This window comes from Glycine soja, chromosome 5 (genome assembly GCF_004193775.1).
Source record: "Glycine soja cultivar W05 chromosome 5, ASM419377v2, whole genome shotgun sequence".
NCBI classification, from domain to species: domain Eukaryota; kingdom Viridiplantae; phylum Streptophyta; class Magnoliopsida; order Fabales; family Fabaceae; genus Glycine; species Glycine soja.
The window spans coordinates 4,331,954-4,345,420 of record NC_041006.1 but is presented as its reverse complement, the minus strand read 5'-3'; the positions used below and the strand labels follow the sequence as shown (position 1 = coordinate 4,345,420).

The window sequence follows — 13,467 nt, the reverse complement described above, 5'->3', positions numbered from 1 at the left end:
TTGCTCCTGCACCGTCCGATTCAGATCCAACGGCCCAGAGCTGAGGACTTTTATGACCGTTGTGTGATGTCGCTGAAATATGACCGTTGGGAAGGGGGCGTTGGTGTACGGATATTCATGACACTGAGACTTTTCACGTGCCACGTCGAACGTACTGTCCCCTAATATCCGTTCACTTGACCGTTACTTTTACATTCTATAATTATAATCAAATTACTTATACAATTTTTTTTATTTTTCTGTTACTAAAATTGAGCTAATTTCTTTTTATAAAAAAAAAAAACAAAACAAAGCATCTCCGTAGCTCAAATTGATATCATATATATATATATATATATATATATATATATATAAATGATAATTATCCCGTCTTTTCTCGAAAAGAAAAAAAATTCGTCTAGCATTTTTTTCGGCTCTATGAAGAAGGATCATAGTTCTGAATTAAATAAATACAACTTTTCATTTTTCATAAGTACAGTTTGTAGAGTATATTTCATCGTCATCATCGTGTCTCGTGGGACACGTGGCGCACAATTCGAGAAGGTCCTGGAATTGGATTCTCCACCTCCTGTTGACCACTTATGGCGACTTGACTGCTCTAGTTATTTTGGTGTTTAAAAAGTAGAAGAATAATTACTTATATCCTAAAAATAGTAATCAGGTTATCATTATTTTAATTTTATTGTATTATTCATTTTATTTTTATTTAATAGTTCTTAGTTATTCAATGTTATATTATACGAAAATTTAATCCTCATAAAAAATCTATCAAAAGTATAATTTAAATAATGAGATAATGTATAGTTAAGCGACAAAATAAAGTTACTTTGCATAATTCAACGTTAGATGCTAAAAAATGAATGAACGTGGATTTTATGTACCAAAATGAATGTAAAATAAATCAATAGGTGAAGAGTGACGTTATACCATATTCATTTTTTAGGGATGATTTGATACCGATGAAAAGGAGAAAAAGGGTGAGAATTGATCAGGATTTCAAATGATTTTGGAAAGAATGCGTGATTTGGTTGTGCATAGGAGAAACGAAATTTTCAAAAGAAAAATAATGGTTCTCACAATTAAAATTATTCACTTTAATTTGAGAAGATTGGGGGAAGATTTGAACAAAAATTGATGTATTGTTGCTTGGGTGTGTCTTCCCTACTCTCTTTCTCACGTTTTCTAATATAATAATAAATAATAATATTAAAATAAATAATAATGAATAAATAAATAACAATAAAACAATGCTAATAATAATATTTTTATTGATAACAAAAATAGTTAATAATCTATTTTATTTAATATTAATTTTTCTTCTTTTATCAAATCACTTTAAGTTAAATATTTTTTTCCAACCAAATCACTATCATTTTTACTTTATTTCTCTCTTTTTTTTTTTCTCTTCTCACCTATTCTCTTCTTCTCTCCTCTCCTCTTCCCACCTCACAACCAAGCAACTCCTTACTCCTTACAAGAAATGATGAGCCCAAAATAACTCTGTGTACACGAAGGTTGTGGGACATCATTTGCGCTTGTATTATTTATATTTGTATTTATTTATTTTTATTATATCAAACATTTATTATATATTTTCCTTTCTTTATTATTTTTGCATAAAATTTATACAAAAAATATTGTACAAATATATTTTTCCTTACTATTTTATGTACATATATAATTTTTCTTGTACTTAATTATTATATTCGCCAATCATTTCATCTTATTGAACAAATAGTTTTTTATTTAAAAAAAAGTAATTTTCATTCTTGTAAGTACGCATGAGAGGATTGTGTACATTAAATGGTTTAAATTTGTTTGACTATGAAGTGACATATTTAGTACACAAATTAGTATTTTGCATATACTAATGTTCATCTCTTTAAATCTATCGACTTCTCTTCTCTATCTAAATTTTAACTCACTGTCAAGGACGATCAAAGAAAGGGAGGAAAAATTGGTTATGGTTGTCAAGGAAGGAGAGCGAGCAAGGTTGTAAGAGTATCAACCGAGTGTTCAATTTTACAATTGAAATCAAGGTCAAGCCTAACAAAATAAGCAACACCAATGTTTAATCCACTAAAATATTAAAGTCACCCTTTTTATCTGCTATGTAGAAAAAGCATTTTGCAAACAAGGGTGGTTTCCTATAACCTGAAAATGTCATCACCCTAGAAAAGGCCATATGCATTAGGAAGTCTAGTTTGGCCTTTGAGGTTGTCAAGTAACAGTGAACAGTGGGGGAAGATGGGTTACTTTGTATGGGATTCTCTTTTTGTATGGTTATGTACCTATTGTTCTATCGATCCATTTGGACATTTGGTTATCTATTAGTGTATTATATTATCTTCCCAATATGAATATAAGTTTAAAATATATTTTCGGTCCGAAAAAATACCCAAGTTTTATGTCTATTCTTTGTATCCAGTCTCTAACGAAATAATTATTTTATTTTTGGTTTTTAGCACTTTTTTTTGTCAATAATAATTAGCGAAATTTGTATTTATTTCCTGATAAAAAAATCATGTTATAAATTTTTTTTTCAAAGAAACTAATAACAAACAATTTTATCAAAAAACAAACACAAAATCACTAATTTATCAAGGACTAAAAAAAACATCAAGGACCAAAAATAAAAATTTTGTTTTATCAAGGATCAAATATAAAATTCAAATAATTATTAGAAATCACAGACATATTTTAACCTAAATATAATATCACATTTGAATTTCCTGATGGTTCATGTCGCTCATATATGTTGTACTTGTACATGGGATTTGGTACCCCATACCTTGCTTTATAAATTTCCTTTCTCTTTGCTCATAAAAAAAAATAAAAATTGATATGAAAGGAAACTTTCAAATCCAGTAACTAACTATGGGAGCCAAGAGAAGAACTGGGCTATTGACGGAACCATCCTAGAGGATCCTAAACCGCCCAGAGATTGTGCATGCATAGAAGCACTGTAGACTTGATTATGCAATAATAACATTAGTTGTTGATATCGTTGAACTATTAATAGAGCAGGCTTGTTAGGATAAAAAACTTGATTAACATGAGCAGGGTCTTGTCTTTTGTATGGCACCAATAAGCCTAAATAGACACAAGGGACTTTCTCTTTGAATTTTTAGGCTTCTAATCAATTTCTTGGCACTATTTTGAGTTGCAGAATTGCGTCTCACATGGTGTAGTAAGTAATCCATCTTATTGCACAAGTAAACCTTTTCTTTTCTTAATAATTACGTCTCAAAATTGGAAACTGAGTCTCAGATGCTTCATTTAATTGTGGTACAAGTAAGCTAAACCTTTTTTCTACCAAAAACAGATTAATAAAACACAAATACCCTTTAAATTGGAGTTGCTCTTTGCAAAAGGAAGGGAGGGGGGCAAATAAGGGAAAATGGTAGTTGCAATTTCATTAATCAATAATCATGAATTATTTCAATCCTACCGCAAAATATACAAAACATTCGCCATAACGATTTAGTCATCACAAGTAAAGCTCTGACGGTACTGTATGTTGATCTTATAGATCTGTAAATTTATAAATTGCATCACCCAAACAGTAGAAACCCAGATTAAAACTAAAATGCCACATCCGTCTGTGTATTGTGATTCATATTTTAATTTTAATAAACTAAAAACTTCAATAGCTTGTTTTGTAGCAAACTGCATCAAGGCATCAGATTAACTCTAAAAACAAAGCTTCTTGCTTGTTGGTTAGGCCAAGTTCATCCAATGTCGCAGCACTTTCTCCATCACTAAAAGCACGCCTAGGATATGGTCTCACCTATCCCACGAATAAAAATATACGGTACAAATTAATCATTTCCCTGAATAATTAGAATCAATAATTAAGAACAGGCATAACAAGACTTAAAGGCAATGGGATCTCTCACCAGTCTGTAATTGCCTGGTTTCACCACCCTACCAATATCTATGTAGTCAAAAAGAGACTGAAAATTTGCAGAAGCATTAGCATAAGTATGCACCAAAAGAAAAGGGGGGAAAGCATACTTAACAGGCCATTACCTGTAGCCTATCAGATCTTAGGAATCGACGTCCACGACGATTGCCATCTGGCATTTTTACCATCAAGTTCACGGCATTATCATCATCTGTGGATGGTTCTGGTGGTAGTGAGACTTCTTTGGCTGCTAATTTTGTTTCCAATTCCTGACACAATTAATGCAAAATGCAAGAGTAAGCAACTTGGAAACAGGAGTTTGCTTTCTTTCCCTAGGGAATTATGAATTCAGAGCTAGTATTTGCACAAGGCAACCCAGGATAGAAATCAAGAATAGAATACAATTTTTTTCATGGACCAAGTGTGGGGCAGTTCTTAATGCTGTCATTGCCTATCAAAATTCCACTTTTAATACCTGAAAACTTTCAACTTTCCAAAACTGAGTAAAGTGTCTATAATTTCAACTGACATTCTCTCTTCAAATTCAATGGAAATAATCAGGTGATCAGTTCTTTAGATGACACAATATTGAAAACTAATGCCTTATAAAGGGATAGGTGTCAACGACTTAGTGTGTGTTTGGATATCAATTAGGTTGAACCAAATCCACGGTCAACGTCAATCCAACACGCACCTTGCTTCTCAATTTGTGCATTGGAAAGTGTAAAACTTCTGTTCAACGTGGATCTAATGGACTTCCAAACACAGTTAATAAAGGAAATCAATTGCAACACTAGCAATTTAGCTATAAAGACATTTCTAGAGTGCGAAGACTAGTAATAGACTCCAATCAGCACCAAGGTGGGAGGGATTTATGCAAGGGGTGCAATCAGTTACAACGCACTACCTGCTCTTCCTGTAATTTCCTGCGAGATTCTTCTGCTATCCGTCTTTCCTCTTCACGAGCAGCCTCAGCTTCCTCCATGGCCTTCAATTCTTTTTCTCTGTCTGCTTGTAACGATGCAAGATATTCATCATCCTGCATAAATAAACAGAGACAGCAATAGCTACAATTAGACCATTTACGATCTACAACTCTGATGTATTTACAAAATAAGTCACACCTGTTGTTCCCTTATCAAGCGTTGAGCAGCCAGTGATGGTGAAGGAGGGCGATATTGGGGCCGGGGATTGAAACCCCTATTTTGCATAAACTCATGCGGTGCATAACCATAGCGATACCCAGTCCCTTCTGGAATTCCACCAAACATTGCAGCTTCTAGCATTACTGCTTCATCATGCTCCTCTGAAGAAATGCCACCCCACTGCAATTTTATTTTAGTAAAGATTGGGAATTGGGAGGCAGGGAAAATTTGAGATGGCATGGCAAGTAATAACAGAGTTTTAATCCTTTTTGAAAAGGATAAAGTGAAGGCCTATACCTCATCTGGGAAGGAATTTCCATTATGATGAGGATTACTAGTATCCTGTGTTGCAGTCACTGTTGCTGTGCTTGGTAGTGTGCTAGCCTCAGCAAGTTCAACATCTTTGTCCAATCCTGCGGATCCTGAAGACATATGTCTAGATCTATTCCTAACCAGTGGCTGCTCCTCTACATCTTCAGCTTCATCATGAAATGACAAGCTTCCTGCCTGCAATCTAGAATAACCATAATTGCCCTTTCAGATTTAACAATCCAAGAGAAAATACCTTGAAGGAAAATGCTGAATTCAGAGTAGTCAATGCAGCAGAGTACAACAGATACATACAGATGCACAAGTAGCAAAAAGAAAGAGATAATGTACCTTCCATTTGATGTCATTTCCCCTAGTCCAGCCTCTGATGACTTAGATGGCCCTGCTGTTGGTGATCCAGAATCTCCCCCCTGTACTTGCAATGCTTTTTCTTGCTCAGCTGTCTGGACTCATTTCATGTTAGAAGCAATCCAGGTTTGAAATTTACAATATAAAAAAAAGAAAAGTCAAAGTCAAAGCTCTGGTCTATCGGTCAATCCTGGTGATAACACACTGGTGAATTTCCTCAAGATGATTATGTAAAGGAATAAGAAAATACAAATTAGAGGGATACCTTCAGGGACAATGAAACTGCATGGGCAAGCTCAGGATCCTCCAAATAAGATTGTCTTGGCTGTGATCCTGATTCACTTAAGTCCTGCACCAAGTGGAAAAATAAATACTAATACAAGCATTATGTGTAAAGAAGCATAGGAAAATCCATCAAGAAATACTCATACAATTTGTCTGCCAAGTTTGTGATTTCTATAATTTTCCTCAGCCTCCCGTTTAGAAGCCTCAATGGCTGCACGAATCATTTCTTCTTCTATGTCATTGCTATAATCTGGCAAATTCTCAGATTCAGGAGCACTAGGCCTAGCACTGCTATTGAGTGAAGTGTCAGCCAAGATCTTGTGTGTTTGCTCATCTTGATGTGCAATCTGGGCAGGTGGAATATTTTCGTCATCTTCATCATCAATTATGACAGTCCCATGGATATCTGGACCATGGGCATCAACATTTCCAGTGACATCTTCAATGGATGGAACATGACCAGCTTGAGGAGTGGATTGACTACCATCCTTAACCTCTATAGGAATCTCCCTTACCTCTCTTGGATGTGTAACAAATGGTGCCTCGACTGTTGAATCGAAACGAGTACCAAATATACCTCTCCCAATTGTTGGATCAAGAAGAGAAAACGGATTGACATTTGCTGCAGAAGCTGGAAGTAGTGGTGGAATTCTTCTGGGAATTTCTGCATCATGTTCGTCATCTATATCCATGAAATCATCTTGAGGAAATACAGCAGAGCTGTTGTGAGAACTGGCCATGGAAGAATAACAAAAAATATCAAACACTTAAAAATACAGATTTAGCATGCAAACATTAATAACACTACGAGTTGCATTTCCCAATGATCACTTGCTTACAAATGGAAAAGAAAGTATACCCGGTCGTTAGATTTCTGTCTCCTTCAGTAAAATGTGCATTGACTGCTTCATTGAGATTACCACCATGCTCCTGACATGAAACAATATTTACAAATGAAGAGGAGATATATAACTGAAAATGTATCAAGTCTTAATTGCATAAGCTAAACATAACTTGTTCTGTACAAATAAACCAGTTACCAGATACCAGTTTAAAGGATAACAATCAGAAAATCTTGGTAGACCAAGTAATGGATCACTTATAAAAAGAATCTTATTGCAATAAGCAATAAGATTCCAAGAGCTCATGTGTAAGCATCTGATCAATTATCATCCGAGAGGTCAGACAAACGGCTAAACTAGAGACCCATATCAGCTTGGTCATAATATATGCCACAAAACTTTCAAAGCATATTAAAGTTAGGTGGCCCTCATTGCTCATCTACAAGAACTAGCATTTAACATATTGCCTTAAGGCTGATGCCTGTCTGCAATCCCATTTTTAACCCCATATCATGTTTTTTTTTTAAAAAAAGAAAAAGAAGAAGAAGAAGAAGAAAATTGCAGTGGTAAGATCAAGCTCTTCACCTTATCAGCACTCAAATTGTACCGCTAGTAAAACCAACATTGTAGAACTAACTACAAACCGCCCAAAAAGTATTGGACAATCTATCCATATATGTGAAAAAGAATAAAAATCAATTAACTACGACTGCAAATTTCACCAAGAGAAAGAACATGGGTACGCAAATCGATCATCTTTTGCAAAATTTACAACAAAAGCAATAAACACTAATAAATAATTAAAAAATAACTGAAGCCATTGAACAAGGCATAAAACCCTAACTTTGATCGATTAACTGTATTCAAAATTCAAATTCCATTACTTTATTTTTTCTTTCGATCCCAATTAAAACCTATAAGCACTCTTATAACTAGGGAAAAAAAAAAAAGGAAAAGAAAACTACCTCAAGTTTTTGTAGCGCTACTGCTTCTGGCAAACCAGTGATGCTGACGAACGTCTCAACTGCCTCCTGATTAGGCCTCGCCATTGAAATCGAAATTGTATGGAACAGAAACGCAACTGGAAAATTCACAACTTTTTTTTTCTCTGTTTTGTTTAACAAAACAAAAAAAAAAAGGATTCGGTTGTTGTGTTGTGGGTGTTTAGAGAGAGAGAGAGAGAGAAAAAGAGGTGGGTGGGCCTTTAGAGGGATAGTTTCTTCTGGACTGGGTAATAGTATAATAGGGTGAGAAAGTGTTTGGAACTCCCTAATAATATGATATGATATAGATATACACTATTTTCCAATGTTATGTTATGGTTTTTGTATTCAACTCTACTTGGTGAACAAGTATGCTCCCAAAATGCTTCCAAGTATCCAACTTACTTTGCAATTACGTTTCAATAAAATAAAAGAGAGAGAGAGAGAGGCTTTGAACAGTAAATGAATAAGAATTTAAGTGGGATATGATGAAAATATTAAGATTTTCTTTTTATCTAGTTGTGAATTATAAAATAATTAAAATTATTGATTTTATAATAATCATTTAAAAATCATATTTAAGATAATTTCTAATTAGTTGGTAGCATAAAAAATTATATTAATAATGTATTTAAAATTAAATTCCATTTATATTGTCATAGAAAATATTATATTCGAAAAAGATCAAAATCTATCTTTAATATTTTTTATGTTTCAAAGGAATTCATACCTTTGTTAAGAAATATTAGTAAAAAAAATGTAAAAGGAGTATTAGAAAAAATTTCAAAACTTATTATTTTTAATAAAATAAAAAGTTATTGTTTTCATGGGTGAATTGATATTGGATTACCCACAAAATATGTAATTTTTTACTTTAAAAAAACTTGGAAAAAATGCATTTGATTTAAAAAATTAATATATGATCATAAGTTAATAAAAAGTAATATGTTATCATGAGGTGGGGTTGGGAGATTTTTAAAAAATAAAAATTAAATTAAATTAAATTTATTACTATAACTGTAATAAGTTATTGTTGCATTTAAGATGTTTAATGTTGGCATTAATCGATGTCTAAGATGAGTTGTTGATGGTGTTTTCTCCTCCTAAGATGAGTTTTCATCTTTTTACAGTAAAATACTATTAATTTACTTCAGGCCGAGATATATTCTCTTCCTAGATGGTGTATCAAAGTTTTCTTGTGCTCGTATTAGTTGTGTTTGACTTTGGTCAATGTATTAATTAGTGATTTTTACCTTGAAACTTCTTTGGCCTAAAGTGGTCTTATTTTGGTAGTTAAATAATTAGTCCTAACTCTATGTGCTTCTAAAGTAAAACATGTTAAGAGTATTATCTCGGTGTCGAAGTGTATATCATATTGAAGGTAAGAGATACCTATTAGAGTCACACCTCTTTATTTGCATAAGTGAAGGTGTATTTGTCAAGGAGACATACACCATTCTTTGATTGATAAATGTATGGCAACATATAGGAGGTTGTGTTGAAATCATGTTAATCAAATTTCTATTTAAGATGTCCTTTTTGTTCATGATTTGAAGTGGAAATGTTGGACTTACCTTTATAAAAATGTCTATATATAGATTTTCTTATTCTATTCCTACATTATTATTTTTCTTCTCATTTTTTCTTTCAAACTTCATTTGAGTCTCCTTTCCTTTATTATTTCCGGTTGTCAAGTCAACAAATATGTTGATAAGGGAACAATATGTAATAAACATCTACTTGATATTATTGGGATAATTGATATTTATAAGATACTTGAGATTAATATATTGTCTAATATAAGACATTATAGGTGTTCATCATATTGAATTGGTATGATGAATTGATAATTCAAATTAAATCAATTAAATTGATTAAGATTGATAAATTAATTAATTTATATTATGCTAAATTTGAATCAAACTAGTTATAATCGAATTAAGTATCAATTTTTTTTTTCTGACGTGAATAAGTTGATTATCTAACAAACTATTATTTTTTACTTTTGATTTTTATATTTTATATATTAGTACTGGATTTTTTTTCTAATTTTATCTCCTTTTTCTAGCTGGATAAATAGCCCCCGGTAAAAAAAAAAAAAAAGAAAAACCTAACCCAAATATTTTTTAAAACTTTAGATTAGTACATTTTTTAACTTAAACTTTTCTTTTTAATTCTATCTCATTTTCTTTTTTCTTTTTATCCATTTTTAAATTCTTGTGATCTTATCTAGTATTTCTAAGTGTCTTAATTTGGTCATATTTATTATGTATTTTTTTGTGATATTTTTAGTTAAAAATTAATGAGAAATATAAAGTGATAATTACAGGAAAAATTAGATATTATATATAATAAATATTTAGTCATTAAAAACAATAAATAGTTTTATATTTCATTAATATAAGATAGACAAAAGTTAAAGATGAAAACTTGAACAAGTATAATTTTTTTTTTATCACAACCATATTATCTAAATCAAATGAATTCGATCTTAATCATAATTTAGTTTGGATTGACAATTTTTTTTTTCAAAATTCAAACCAAACCAATTAAATATGATTAGTTAAGTTATTTTAAAGTTAAACGTTACTACTTTATTTACTTTGGTTAAAAAATCAATGATATCAAAACCCTCAAAAGTTCACACCAAAAAAAAAATCAAACCCTCAAAAATTTTAGGAGTAACATAGAAATTATACTTTATTAGTTTACTTCATATTAAGATGTATTGTCCTATTAAACAGTATAGTAAAGTTACTATACTCTAAATTTTAAAACATATGTCCAATTCACTTAAAAAAAAGGTCGCCATGAGCCTAATTTGCACACGGTTTAGATTAACCAACACCTTTGAGTTTTTTTTTAGAGAAAGAAAGTTATATCATTTCATTACTGGGCAAGTCGAAAATACATGAGGGAACATGGTCAAACACTTGGATGTTAGCATAACTTTTTGCTTCCCTAACTAACTTATGATTCACAAGATTTGCTTGCCTCCTTGAGAAACTCACCCTAGAGTTTGGAGAGAAAAAAAGTTTGGTTCTACACTTATTGGGTATAACATTGAAGTCAGAAGAACTAGGCTTGGGATTGGAAAGGTGATCCACAATGTACTTACAATCAGTTTCAAATATAACATTTTGCAGCCCAAAATCGAGTGTCCAGGATATTGCTCAAAATAGGGTTAATGTTTCTACATCTGGTGGTCTAACTAAGTCATTGGAAAGAGTGGATTTTGCTACTATGAAGCTGCCAAGACTGTTGCGGGTGCACATACCGGCAGAGAAATAGTTGTTGTTGGTGAAGAAAGCTGCATCAACATTGCATTTTACGAACCCGAGAAGAGGTGGATGTCACACATAAGGAACATTTGTGTTAATATTCATACTTGGCATTATGGAATTTTAAGATATATTCCATTCATGAAGAAAATGGTTAGCCCGAAACATGTGCATATTCACAGGTTGTTGCATATTTGGCCAAATTTTATCATTACATTTGTTCCAAATACACCATAGAGTTGTGATAAAAATAGGATGAATCCCTACTTGACATTGTTCAAGGATTGAGAAAATAAGATCATTTATGCCATCCATGTGAGATAACTTTGACTCTTTCAAACACCTTTGAGTTGAGATGGCCTAATTTTGATTAGTTGGTCATAAAAAATAGGTTAAATTATTGTTTAAGTCCTCTAATTTATTTTCAATGTTCAATTATGTCCTCTAATTATTAAATGGTTCAATTGAATCCTTCTAATTATTTAAAATGGATCAATTAGTTTTTTTCTTCAGTCAATTAGGATTTAAAAGTTAACAGGACAATCTGATGTGGCAACTGATGTGTCGTTTTTTTAATAGGTAGATCCTGATGCACAAAACGATATTGTTTCAATGAGGCACAAAATAATGTCGTTTTAGCTCTTAGACCCATAGTGTGAATCTGTTATAGTTATTTTGAAATTTTACTCATTTTTGTGGTGAAAAATTCGATGGAGGGAGATGAAATTCTCTGAGAAAAGAAGAAGATCGTGTTGCTAAGAAGAAGATCAGGGGGCTGTTTGGCTAGGATTTGTTGACACAATTGGGGGAAAAAAGAAAAAGACCATGTAATGAAGAAGAAGACGAAGATCGTGGGTTGTTTTGGCTGAACAAAATTGATTTGGTTGAGTGAAATGTTTTTAATATGAAAATTTTCAAATTTTTCTGCATAATGTGCTAAGTTAAAACAATTACGATCATTGAGAACTACTCTGTTTTTTGCATATAAGTCTTAATATCATGCACAATAAGATAATATGACTTGATATAAATATTTTGTCGTGCACGATAGAATCCCACTTTGCCATCAGACATGGTATGCATGAATGAATATTTTTGTTACAAAATTTTTGCCTTTCTTTCTGTGTGTGTCTATATATGTTACAATGATATTTGAGGGAAACATGATTACCTACATATTTTGATATAAATTTAATTTGTAGTTAAGATCATGGGAATTCACATTCATGAGTATGTTGAACACGTATATATTTGAATTCATCAATGAAAATTTTTATTAAGGTTAGACACTTCGATTGAATGCAACTATTTTTGTGTGACTTAATATCGTGCACAATAGGATAATATTACTTGATATAAATATTTTGTCGTGAATGATAGAATCGCAACATTATCATAGTTACAAAGAGGGACAAATCTTTGACTCATTGTTATTACTAGACCTTGAATGTTGGTTTGAACTATGACTCGTGGAAGAATGTCATTAGTGGACGAACCAACCCGACGAGAGGAATTTGTGGAATCAATTTTATAAAAATGAAACCCTTAAGTGCTCACAATTTGTGGAAAAGACATTTTCTTCTCCAATATACATAAAATTCACATTGTTAATGTCAATACACTTTACCAACAACAACGACCACATATATGACATTAAAGTGTGTGACCTACTAATGACATTAATACTTAATTGACAGAAATGTTCCAATTGAATCATTTTAAATAATTAAATGACTCAATTGAATCACTTAATAATTAAATGACTAAATTGAATATTAAAAATAAATTAGAGGACCTAAACAATAATTTAACCTAAAAAATAAAATAAAAATTTATATATTTATAAAGATTATTGAAATAATTTTTCCACGAGTCATGCAACCTTAATATATCATTTAATATTTAATGTTATGTAAGGAATAAAATAACCAAATTGACATAAAAAAAATGAAATAACATAATTGAATAAAGCAAATGAGCCTCGAAAGATCATAAATAAATAATAAAATTCGTTCTTGAAAATATATGATATGATAATAAATGAATCTCTCAAAGATAAATAATATAAATTTAGTCTTTCAATATGTAAAAAGTGTAATAAATTAATTCTATTGTTAAATTTATAAAACCATTTTTTATTAAATTATAATATGTAAGGATTAATTTAATAAAAAAAATTATTTTTCGAAAATCAATTTAAAAAAATTATAAAATTTAAAGATTAAATTATTATTAAATTATCATCAGAATTAATTTATTATATTTTTTATACTCAGAGATTAAATTAAATTAAATTTTTATTTTTTTAACTAATTTATCATCCTCTCTCACACTCAGGAATGAATT

At 31.2% G+C, this 13,467-nt stretch overlaps 1 protein-coding gene across 1 annotated transcript; it reads right to left on the bottom strand.

The window, feature by feature from the left end:
- Window positions 1–3,391: 3,391 nt before the first annotated feature.
- LOC114412070 (plant UBX domain-containing protein 8-like) lies at window positions 3,392–8,134 on the bottom strand. The gene is made up of 11 exons (XM_028375839.1): window positions 7,823–8,134; window positions 6,875–6,945; window positions 6,162–6,747; window positions 5,996–6,079; window positions 5,713–5,825; window positions 5,350–5,566; window positions 5,032–5,232; window positions 4,815–4,946; window positions 4,033–4,176; window positions 3,900–3,956; window positions 3,392–3,790 (listed from the first exon to the last, which is right to left on the bottom strand). Exons 1-11 carry the CDS (start codon window positions 7,904–7,906, stop codon window positions 3,683–3,685), a joined length of 1,797 nt encoding a protein of 598 aa, XP_028231640.1. The 5' UTR covers window positions 7,907–8,134; the 3' UTR covers window positions 3,392–3,682.
- Window positions 8,135–13,467: the final 5,333 nt, after the last annotated feature.